The 12,749-nt window shown below is 36.4% G+C and overlaps 2 protein-coding genes across 2 annotated transcripts; both read left to right on the top strand.

Annotated features, from left to right (window-relative positions):
• Positions 1-4,488: 4,488 nt before the first annotated feature.
• Positions 4,489-4,871, top strand: LOC142225059 (uncharacterized). Its single transcript, XM_075294835.1, has 2 exons — positions 4,489-4,668; positions 4,731-4,871. Exons 1-2 carry the CDS (start codon positions 4,504-4,506, stop codon positions 4,869-4,871), a joined length of 306 nt encoding a protein of 101 aa, XP_075150950.1. The 5' UTR covers positions 4,489-4,503.
• Positions 4,872-4,938: 67 nt separating this feature from the next.
• Positions 4,939-6,102, top strand: LOC142223986 (zinc carboxypeptidase-like). Its single transcript, XM_075293795.1, has 3 exons — positions 4,939-5,423; positions 5,486-5,782; positions 5,853-6,102. Exons 1-3 carry the CDS (start codon positions 4,982-4,984, stop codon positions 6,047-6,049), a joined length of 936 nt encoding a protein of 311 aa, XP_075149910.1. The 5' UTR covers positions 4,939-4,981; the 3' UTR covers positions 6,050-6,102.
• The last annotated feature ends 6,647 nt before the right edge of the window (positions 6,103-12,749 follow it).

The following is a 12,749-nucleotide window of genomic DNA, read 5'->3' on the forward strand; positions in this document are numbered from 1 at the left end:
ATTTGTATTACAGAAAAAGGTGCCAAGAACTAAAATATTTCGTGGAAGTGAAAATTACGAGTATGTTAGGCAATGAGCACAATCGTCTTTGGAAAAAAATCTTCCAAGCATATCATATTTTTGGGCTCAAAATGCTTCCAAACATATAATATGTTCACATAAAACAAACATATTAATGTTTCGTCAGTATCAAATAATATATGTGCTTCCTGCAAAATATGTTTGGAACATATGTTAAAGAAGCAATTTTTTTTGAGGGTGTAGACATGGGAGCCTTAATTTTCATCCAATTTGCTTGAAATTTAGAGGTACTTTGGTCATTTAAGAGCTGTGATAAATTTGATATATAACATTCCATATTTCATCTTGAGGGCAGACAATTTTCCGAGACGGATCCAGTCACAATTGAGCTCGATGTGGTAGATGAAATAAAACTGTTTTACCACAACATCGAAAGTTTGCTAGCCCATCATCTCGATGACCAAAATATTATGAAATCTGATATACTTTGCTTTGTAGAAACGTGGACTTTTTTAGAGGAGTACTTTTAAATATCTAATTTCACGCTGCTTCCAGGACTAGACACACCTAGCAATATTCAAAAGTCGAGGAAAAATCGTTGTATTATAAAATACGTCAAATTGAAAAGCTAATTGAATCGGAAGCAATTTTGCAAAAGGAATGGAGCAACGGTGAGCATACATTTCAATACACTGTGCTAAAATTTAAAGAATTATACATTATGATAGTTTATAGGAGTCCTTCATACCCTGAACCAAATTTTCGGTCTATGATGTCTCAAGCCATAGATGATTTAAAATATAATACCATAGGATTTTATTCTTGGTGATTTCAACATCTGCAGAAAAGAAGCCTTTAGCCTGACTGAAAGACAACTACTAACGAAGGGATTTAACTCGTTCCTAACATAGATCAAAATGCTATCACAACCAAACGTGGAACAAATACTGTAATGTAATCATAGTTACTATGACGGAATTTCTCTGCATTTCCCTGGTGGTGGGTACTTAAGCTTAGGCCGGGCCGAACTTAACTCTGCTCTTACTTATTTATTTTATTTTTTTGTGTAAAGGGTGATACGGTCAAAATTTGGTCAATATAAACTTGACGTATTTCTTTCAATTTTGCATTTAAAAAACCTGAACACCCCTCATTTTGAAGGTGTGTGTGTGTGTAGAACGTTGCTCCTATTTTGATTTTGGAATTCACTCTTCAGTTGTCAAAATGCCGTCCAAGCAAGAAGAGCAGCGTATCAAAATTTTGCTCGCGCATCGCGAAAATCCGAGCTACTCGCACGCAAAGCTGGCAAAATCGCTAAAAGTTGCCAAATCAACCGTTACAAATGTAATTAAAGTGTTTGGGGAACGTTTGTCGACAGCCAGGAAGTCTGGATCGGTGGGAAATCGAAAACCGGAAGCCGCTGAGACGACAAAGAGAGTTGCCGGTAGTTTCAAGCGAAACCCTAACCTCTCTCTCCGAGATGCCGCAAATAAGCTGGCTGTATCGTCTACAACCGTGCATCGAGCCAAAAAACGAGCCGGACTATCGGCTTTCAAGAAAGTAGTGACTCCAAATCGCGATGATAAACAAAATACGGCGGCCAAAGCGCGATCCCGGAGGCTGTACACGACGATTCTGACGAAGTTTGACTGCGTGGTAATGGACGATGAAACCTACGTCAAAGCCGACTACAAGCAGCTTCCGGGACAGGAGTTTTATACGGCAAAAGGAAGGGGAAAGGTAGCAGATATTTTCAAGCACATAAAACTGTCAAAGTTCGCAAAGAAATATCTGGTTTGGCAAGCCATCTGTACCTGTGGCTTGAAAAGCAGCATTTTCATAGCTTCCGGGACTGTCAACCAAGAAATTTACGTGAAAGAGTGTTTGAATAAACGTCTGCTGCCTTTCCTGAAGAAACACGGTTGTTCCGTACTGTTTTGGCCGGATTTGGCATCTTGCCATTACGGTAAAAAGGACATGGAGTGGTACGCCGCCAACAACGTGCAGGTGGTTCCCAAGGACAAGAGCCCTCCCAACACGCCAGAGCTCCGCCCAATTGAGAAATACTGGGCTATTGTCAAGCGGAACCTAAAGAAAACCAAAAAAACTGCTAAGGACGAGCAGCAGTTCAAGGCAAACTGGCTTTCTGCGGCGAAGTAGGTGGACAAGGTGGCTGTACAAAATGATGGCAGGTGTCAAGCGTGAGGCCCGGCAATTCGGATTTGGAAAAGCGAAAGCCTAACTGAATATTTTTCCTGAATTTTATACTAATTGAACTTGAAAAAGAAATTTAATTTGATTTTTTAAATAAACGATTTCACCGATTTACACGCGTTTTCCCTTGACCAAATTTTGACCGTATCACCCTTTAGTCTCTTCTACTGATTTCTGTTCTTGAGTATCTAAAGCAATATTTTTTATCCGATATATCTTGTATGTTAATTGGACCTTCGTGTTTATCAATTTGCCAGAAATTTGTTTATCAATTTGCCAGAAATTTGTAATTCTTCGATTGGACCCAAAAACTGATCCGATAAGTACAATTGTTTTATCTCTATCTTAACATATTGAGATCAAATGTACTTTTTCACATACATGCCTCTTAAAGATTTTCCCAATTGGGTTATTTAATTTCACTTACACTTGCCCGCATATTTCTGCGTACGGGGCAAAAAAAAATTAAATTTAAAATTCATACATACATTACTCTACACATAAAGTATTTATGGGGCCAAAACTTATTTTATTTCATTTATTGGACATTTCTCTGAAATATTATTATATAAACATAACGTGAAATGAATTATTGTACTTTTAATTCAGTTAAAAAAAAAAATAAAATGGCGAAAAAAATACTAGCAAAAGTCTGCGTACAAGAATTTTTCAATATTAAAAATTAGGTTCTGTGAGATCCTAGTAACTTGTTGGATAACCCTTTCTATTTAGTACCTCTCCGAGACGTCTTGGCATCGAATCCACGAGCTTTTTTGTATCATCAGCTGTAATTTTTCCCCATTCTTGCAATATTATCTCCTTAAGCATGTTTTTTGAGGTTATGGCATGTGTGCGAATCTTGCGTTCGAGTAAGTCCCATTAATGCTCGATAGGGTTAAGGTCTGGTGATTGGGGTGGGCGTTCGTAACTGATTTTTAACGTTGTACAATAGCCATAGCTTTACATTCTGCGCGGTATGCTTGGGGTCATTGTCTTGCTGAAAGTAAAACTCTTCTTCTAACAGCTGTGCACTTTGCAACAAATTATTTTTCAGAATTTGTATATACCCCATTTGGTCCATTGTGGATTCAATAAATTCAAGTTTACCAACACCGCTGGCTGCCATACAACCCCATACCATGATTCCGCCTCCCCCATGTTTTACGGTTGGTACTAAATTCTGCCTTTCGAACGCCGTACCTTTCTTCCTCCACACTAACTTTTTGCCTTTTACACCAAAAATGCAAAATTTGCTTTCATCCGAGAAAATTACTTTGTTCCAAAACTGGGGGGGCTTGGATACATATTCATTTGCAAAATCCATTCGCTTCTGCTTATTGACATCTGATATGTATGGCTTCCTACGGGCTACTTGGCTATTGTAGCCAGCCTTTTTCAAAATCCTACGGACTGTGTCATCGGAAACAACTTTGGAAAACCTTTCCTCCACCTCAAGTTTCAGTTGGTGAGCCGTTATCCTTGGATTTAGGCGCACCAATTGAACGATACGTTTTTTTTCTCGACTTGCTAATAGAGATGGTCGACCAGATCGAGGCTTTGGCAGTATGGAACCCGTTGAAACATAGTTGGTTATAACTCTCTGGATAGATGAGTGTGCTCTACCCACTATTTGTCCAATTTCCCTATACGATTTTCCCTCAACATACAGCTTCATAATAATTTTTCTTTCGTCAATACAAATTTCTTTTCCCTTGTTTTCCATGGTTTCAATTGCGCACACCAGCCTCTTCAAATCACATAGGAAGAATGAAAGAAACTTCTAAAGTCATAACAAACCGGTTTTGGTTAACGGTAAATGCAGTGTGGCCAACAGATCGCAGGTGTACGCAGTTGTACGCAGACTTTTGAGAGTGCATTTTTTGTGGGTGCTTTGTTAGAAAATTAATAAGAATTACAATTTTTGTACTATATGTAAGAAAATATACTTATAATTTAGAGAACTAGCTAATAAACTAAATAAAACAAAGTTTGGCTCAATACAATTTTTAGTTTTTGAGATACGTGTGGATAAATTTAAAATTTCAATTTTGTATGCGCTGTACGCAGAAATATGCGGGCAAGTGTATATGGCTTGATTACTACTCTGATAAGGACAGAGATTGCCAGCAGCGTAAATAATGCGATTTTATCGAAAAGAAATTAAATTATGGCCGTTCAAACTTCTAATATCTTTGCGAGAAAAAAAGTATATAAAAACATTAAAGCGGACAAATAGATTTTCATTAACAAAGGTTCCCAAGACACACAATGAACATCTTCACATTATTGGCGATTGGATCGTGTATTTTAGGTCTGACATGGGCTTTTGAAGAACCATTGCCAGCGCGCTATGATGACTTTAAGGTGTACAAAGTTTTCATCGAGGATGCTCAACAATTGGATGAAGTGAAGAAATTAGCCAGCAAACTACCGGTAGGTAGAATAATGAAATTGTTTATATCCTGAAGACCTAATCTAACGACACATATCTTTAGGTGCGTTTTTTGAATGATATGAGTATTTCAGGTCGTAGTTATGATATTGCCATAGATCCCTACCATCAAGAGGCCTTAGAATCCCAATTCAAATATCTGGAATTGAAATTTGAATGCTTCATACATGATTTGCAAGCGTAAGTTAATTTCCTTATGCAACTAAATTGTAATGAAATGAAATTTTACTTGGTTTTTTTCTTTGGATACTGGAACAGAGTATCCCCAAAATAAAAGATCATTTAAATAAAACTATGTCCTGGACACAATATCACGAATTGGGTAACATATACGCATGGTTGGATAAATTATTCATCAAGAATATGTTCAAGGTGACGCCTTACATCATAGGCATAACATATGAGGGTCGACCCATCAAAGCTGTGAAAATCTCTGCTAAAAAAGGAAACAAGGCCATTTTCATAGAATCCAACATCCATGCCATCGAATGGATTTCATCGGCCACCACCAGCTGCTTCATTGACAATCTCTTAAAGGCCAAGGATGAGCGTATGAAATATTTGCTCATGAATTATGATTGGATTTATGTTCCTGTCCTCAATCCCGATGGCTTTGTCTACTCCCACAAAGGGGAGCGTTTATGGCGTAAGAATCGTAAACCAACGGGATTTACAAATTCCTCCGGAATCTGCTATGGTGTGGATATGAATCGAAATTTCGACTTCATGTGGCAAAGTAGGATATGGGCACAGTAACTTAAACCTCGAGAAAAAAAAATTAATTTGAATTTCTTCCAGCTGCTGGCTGGAATCTTGATGTCCCCTGCGATCATTGGTATGCGGGAGCTAAAGCTGCCACAGAGCCGGAGGTAAAGGCCTTACAGAATTTTGTTAATCGTTTCAAAGATGGCTATATTCGTATGTATTTGGCATTTCATTCGTATGGCAATTGGGTCCTATTGCCTTATGGTCATAGTAATTCTGAATTTCCTCCAAATTATGAACAAATGCTGCGCATTGGAGATGCCTTTGCTCAAGGAGCTGTTAAACGTTTTGGTACCGTTTTCAAAGCTGGTGCCAGTGGTATTTTGAATTGTGTGTGCTTGGGTTTGAAATAGGGTATTACAGAGTTTGATGAGTTTATTTTTGTCTTTCTCGATATTAGATCCTGTCTCGGGTTCATCTAAAGATTGGGCCTATGGTGTCAAAAAGATTCCATTCACTGCAACAATTGAACTTCGTGATAAAGGAGAATTTGGATTTTTCTTACCTGCCGAACAGATTCTGGATGTTTGCGCTGAAATAACCGATGGTCTCATTGAGATGATAAAACAAGCTGAAGCTGAGGGAATTTTCGAATAGTACTAAGGGGAAATAATTTTATAAGCCAAATATAATAAATATAAAAAATCCTATACATACCAATCGAATTAATTGTGGTAAATGAGGAAACGCATTGTATGAATATTTTCACAGATTGCTTTTTAACTTTTTTTGTTTCAAATAAGTTAAACACACAGTAAGAATAAATAAAATGGTTCAAATTTTTAAAATTTTGTCGAAAATCATGCAATATGTATTCTAGAAAAATTGCGAATTTTTGAAAATTTTTGAAGTCAAACGTTTCAGGCAAACGTTAGAATGCATAAAAAATCATTAAAAATAAAAGTATTTATTGAATTCGGATTATGTAATAAGAAGCAGGGCTGTGGAGTCGAGTCAATTTTGCTCGACTCCGGCTCCGACTCCAGCATTTTTATTAGCCTCGACTCCGACTCCGGTGTCGACTCCAGGTGTACCTAAATCTCATTTTAACAGTATTCCATTTGTAATTTTAAGGTGTAGTGTTCCAAAAATAGACCGATATAAGCATTCTATTTTGCCATATGTGTTTATATGTCCTAGAGAACACTAATTTTAAATTTTGATACGACTCGACGACAAATCTCAGCATTTTAGGGATATAACGAACTCTACATTTTAATGTCAGACCAATAAATGAAAATACGACACAAGACTATATAGAGACCACATCAAAATATGGGTAGATAACAACAATCTCCAGAATATGTATTTATAAAAACAAAAAAAAAATCAAAAAATAATTAGGCTTCCCGAAGTTTAAGAAGTACTCCTGGAATTAATCTATATAGGCATTTTATAAAAAAAAATATATAAAAAAGAAAACCAGTGAGTAAAGTAGAAAGTCGGACGGGGCCGACTATATCATACCCTAAACCACCCTTACTGAATTAGTAAACATAAGCATTTGTGGGGTATCATTGGTATAGGTTTTGGAGTATCATTGGTATAGGTTTTGGTGAACATAAAGGGGGGTACATATTTATGGGTGTCTTGTCACAATCTGAGCAGAAATGTCTAATATTAGGAGCTATAGTTTATTTTGCACCAAAAGAGTTAGTATGCCACTAATATTGAGTCCATTATTAAAAAAGAGGAAATCGGTCAATTAGTTGTGGGTAATAAATCCAAATTTCTGCAAATAGGGCAATAGATTTATGTAAGAGCTAAATGTAAGTCTAAATACGATCGGCTAGTACATCAAAATTTGAAATTTGAGTAACATTGGTTAATAAATAAAAGTATTATGGCCAAATTTGGGAAAACCGAGTGATGCATATATATGGGACCTATATCTAAATCTGAACCAATTTGCATAATATTTTGCAGGTATGATTGATACCACAGAAGGTCACTTGCTGTAGAATTTGAGTACGATCAGTTAATAAATGAGGCCCCTATGGTCAAAAATAAGGTTATTAGGGGCAAATTTTTCAAAATCGGGCGATGCATATATATAGGAGCTATATCTAAATTTGAACCGATTTCGATGAAATTTTGCACATACAGTTAGTACTATAGAAGATTACATTTAGCCAACCTTAGTTACGATCGGTTGATAAATAAGGGTTTTACGGCCAAATTTTGGAAAATCGGTCTATACATATATATGGGAGCTATATCTAAATCTGAACCGATTTCGATGAAATTTTGCACATACAGTTACAGCTATAGAAGATTACATTTAGCCAATTTTGAGTACGATCGGTTGATAAATAAGGGTTTTACGGCCAAATTTGGCAAAATCGGGCGATACATATATATGGGAGCTATATCTAAATCTGAACCGATTTCGATTATTTTTGGCACATATTGTCAGTACCATAAAAGATTAGAGTAAGTCAAGTTTGAGTACGATCGCTTAATAAATACGGTTTTTATGACCAAATTTGGGAAAATCGGGCGATACATATATATGGGAGCTATATCTAAATCTGAACCGATTTAGATGAAATTTTGCAGATTTGAAGGGTGATGAAAAATTTTACTATGTGCAAATTTTGATGACGATCGGTTTTTAAAAAAGCGCAACGTGACTCCATTTGTCGAAATCGGGCGATATATATATATATATATATATATATATATATATATGGGAGCTATATCTAAATTTGATCCGATTTCTTCCAAATTCAATAGCGATCGTCCTTGTGCCCACAAAACACTCTGTACCAAATTTCATCCAAATCGGTTAATAATTGCGACCGGAATCCTGTGAACAACAAATACATGGACAGGCGGACACCAAGCGCTAGATCGACTCAGGAGATGATTCTGAGTCGATCGATATATATTTTATGGGGTCTAAAATCAATATTTCTGGTAGGCACATTTTTTGACCGATCAAACTTATTATACCCTGACTACTATGTGGTTTAGGGTATAAATACACAAAAATCAAAATGTCGGGCTAATCAGACAGAAAGTTTAGATGTTAAAAAATGTAATGTGTCGAATATAGAAAACAAATATAAACTACCAAAAATTAGGACGGGCGGAATTTTAAATAACCACTACCATAACAGGTTGGTTGATAAGACCCCGGTCTAACAAAAAAAAACACATTTTTTTGTCATGGTTCCCTTCAAGAGCGATGCAACGATTATAACGCCCTTCCAATTTTTTTATACCATTTTGGTAGTACTCCTTCGGTTTTGCCTCAAAATAGGCCTCAGTTTCGGCGATCACCTCTTCATTGCAGCCTAATTGGCGAGCATCCTTTTGAGGTCTGAGAACAAGAAAAAGTCGCTGGGGCCAGATCTGGAAAATACGGTGGGTGGGGAAGCAATTCGAAGCGCAATTCATGAATTTTTGCCATCGTTCTCAATGACATGTGGCACGGTGCGTTGTCTTGGTGGAACAACACTTTTTTATACCCTCCATCATAGGATGGGGGTATATTAACTTTGTCATTCCGTTTGTAACACATCGAAATATTGCTCTAAGACCCCATAAAGTATATATATTCTGGGTCGTGGTGAAATTCTGAGTCGATCTAAGCATGTCCGTCCGTCCGTCCGTCCGTCCGTCTGTTGAAATCACGCTAACTTCCGAACGAAACAAGCTATGGACTTGAAACTTGGCACAAGTAGTTGTTATCGATGTAGGTCGGATGGTATTGAAAATGGGACACATCGGTCCACTTTTACGTATAGCCCCCATATAAAGGGACCATCAGATTTGGCTTGTGGAGCCTCTAAAAGAAGCATATTTCATCCGATCCGGCTGAAATTTGGTATATGGTGTTGGTATATGGTCTCTAACAACCATGCAAAAATTGGTCCACCTCGTTCCATAATTATATATAGTCCCCATATAAACCGATCCCCAGATTTGGCTTGCGGAACCTAAAACAGAAGCAAATTTCATCCGATCCGGCTGAAATTTGGTACATGGTGTTGGTATATGGTCTCTAACAATCATGCAAAAATTGGTCCACATCGGTCCATAATTATATATAGACCCCATATAAACCGATCTCCAGATTTGGCTTGCGAAGACTCAAAGAGGAGCAAATTTCATCCGATCCGCCTGAAATTTGGTACATGATATTGGTATATGGTCTCTAACAAACATGCAAAAATTGGTCCACATCGGTTCATAATTATATATAGCCCCCATATAAACCGATCCCCATATTTGGGTTGGGAAGTCTCCAAGAGAAGCAAATTTCATCCAATCCGGTTGTAATTTGGAACATGGTGTTAGTATATGATCTTTAACAACCGTGCCAGAATTGGTCCATATCGGTCCATAATTATATATAGCCCCCATATAAAACATTCTCCAGATTTGACCTCCGGAGCCTCTTGGAGGAGCAAAATTCATCCGATCCGGTTCAAATTAGGCACGTGGTGTTAGTATATGGTCGCTAACAACCATACCAAAATTGGTCCAATCACACAAAAATTGGTCCATATCGGTTCATAATCATGGTTGCCACTAGAGCCAAAAATAATCTACCAAAATTTTATTTCTATAGAAAGTTTTATCAAAATTTTATTTCTATAGAAAATTTTGTCAAAATTTTATTTCTAGACAAAATTTTGTTAAAATTTTATTCGGTTCATAATAAAATTTTCATCATTGTCAAAATTTTATTTCTATAGAAAATTTTGTCAATATTTTATTTCTATAGAAAATTTTGTTAAAATTTTATTCGGTTCATAATCATGGGTGCCACTCGAGCCAAAAGTAATCTACCAAGATTTTATTTCTATAGAAAATGTTGTCAAAAGTTTATTTCTATAGAAAATGTTGTTAAAATTTTATTTCTGTAGAAATTTTTGTCAAAATTTTCTTTCTATAGAAAATTTTGTCAAAATTTTTATTTCTGTAGAAAATTTTGTGAAAATTTTATTTCTATAGAAAATTTTGTTAAAGATTTATTTTGGTAGAAAATTTTCCATTTGTTTTGTTTTGTTATTGTTGGTTTTGTTCTTTAAGCATTGTTGTCGTTTTTTTATTTCAGCTTAAAACCATACATTGACTAAACTACAAGAGTAGCTTAACCAACAGAGGAAAAGAATGTTTGTCAAATTTATTTGGGCAAAGCCCTATAGACTGCAAGATGGTTGGATGGACGCACGTTTCGGAATTACCACATTCCTCATCAGCATCCTCTACTTGCAGCAAAACTATCAACCAATTATCAGAATAAATTCAGGCAGTTTATTAAACCCAACAAAAAACCACACTTGAACCCTCCGAAAAAAGGTTTTACATTGATAGCCGGCTTATGCCAAATAATTTTGTCAAAATTTTATGTCTACTTTGTCAAACTGAATTATATACGTATTGGATCGATCTTTTTTGATTTAATATATACCACGTATGGACTTACATACAATTTAGAAGATGGTGTTAGGAGGTTTTAAGATACCTTGCCATCGGCAAGCGTTACCGCAACTTAAGTAATTCGATTGTGGATGGCAGTGTTTAGATGAAGTTTCTACGCAATCCATGATGGAGGGTACATAAGCTTCGGCCTGGCCGAACTTACGGCCGTATATACTTGTTATTCTTCATATGGGACCGTTTTGCCGCGATATTGACTTTCAAAAGCTCCAATAACGCCATATAATAGTCACTGTTGATGGTTTTTCCCAGAGATGGTCTGTCGTAAACTGTAAGGTATTTGACATACATTTACGACGTATTTTACCATACGTCAAAAACGTCGAAAACATTCTGAAAATACTAAGTTTTTGACTATATAAGAATTTGGACAGTACACTTGTTTTAGAACCATTTATTTCGTACTTTTTTTTACAATATTTGTATTTACGAATGCTTTAATTAAAAAACAAGTATACACACAAAAAAAAATTTTTCTGATTCAATCACGAAATTAATTGATCCAATTAATTTTTTGATTGAAATGTCTTCAATCACGAAAAGGATAGTATCAATCACAGTTTTAATTGGTCATAGAAAAAATTCTTGATTAAAATATTAATTGATTTCAGTAGCAAATTTCAATTAATTTTTTAATTGATTCAATTAAAAATTTAATTGATGTTGATAGCCAAACTCAATTAATTTTTTAATTAAGAAATGTAACTATTTTCAATTATTTTCTGAATTGATTTTTATTTGGATTAACAATTGATTGTTTGAAATACATTTTTAATTAAAAATTAATACTAACATCAGGTACCATATACTAACATCAGGTACCAAATTTCAACAGAATCGGTTGAATTTTGCTCTTCCAAGGGGCTCCGGAGGCAAAATCTGGGGATCGGTTTATATGGGGGCTATATATAATTATGGACCGATTTCGACCAATTTTTGTATGGGTATTTAGGTTAGGTTAGGTTATGTGGCAGCCTGGTACAGGCTCACTTAGACTATTCAGTCCATTGTGATACCACATTGGTGAACTTCTCTCTTATCACTGAGTGCTGCCCGATTCCATGTTAAGCTCAATGACAAGGGACCTCCTTTTTATAGCCGAGTCCGAACATTGCAGTGAAACCACGGGCAGGCGGGCATGCTAATCATTGCACCACGGTGGATCCCGTGGGTGCTTGAGGCCATATATTAACACCACGTACCAAATTTCAACTGAATCAGATGAATTTTGGTCTTCCAAGAGGCTCCGGAGGTCAAATCTGGTGATCGGTTTATATGGGGGCTATATATAATTATGGACCGATGTGGACCAATTTGTGCATGGTTGTTAGAGACTATATACTAACACCATGTACCAAATTTCAGCCAGATCGGATGAAATTTGCTTCTCTTAGGGGCCTCGCAAACCAAATCGGAGGATCGGTTTATATGGGGGCTATATGTAATTATGGACCGATGTGGACCAATTTTTGCATAGTTGTTAGAGACCCTATACTAACACCATGTACCAAATTTCAGCTGGATCGGATGAAATTTGGTTCTCTTAGAGGCCTCGCAAGCCAAATTTGGGAGTCCGTTTATATGGGGGCTATACGTAAAAGTAGACCGATATGGCCCATTTGCAATATCATTCGACCTACATCAATTACAACTACTTGTGCCAAGTTTCAAGTCGATAGCTTGTTTCGTTCGGAAGTTAGCGTGATTTCAACAGACGGACGGACATGCTCAGATCGACTCAGAATTTCACCACAACCCAGAATATGTATACTTTATGGGGTCTTAGAGCAATATTTCGATGTGTTACAAACGGAATGACAAAGTTAATATACCCCCCATCCTA

This window comes from Haematobia irritans, chromosome 2 (genome assembly GCF_050003625.1).
Source record: "Haematobia irritans isolate KBUSLIRL chromosome 2, ASM5000362v1, whole genome shotgun sequence".
In the NCBI taxonomy this organism is placed as follows: Eukaryota; Metazoa; Arthropoda; class Insecta; order Diptera; family Muscidae; genus Haematobia; species Haematobia irritans.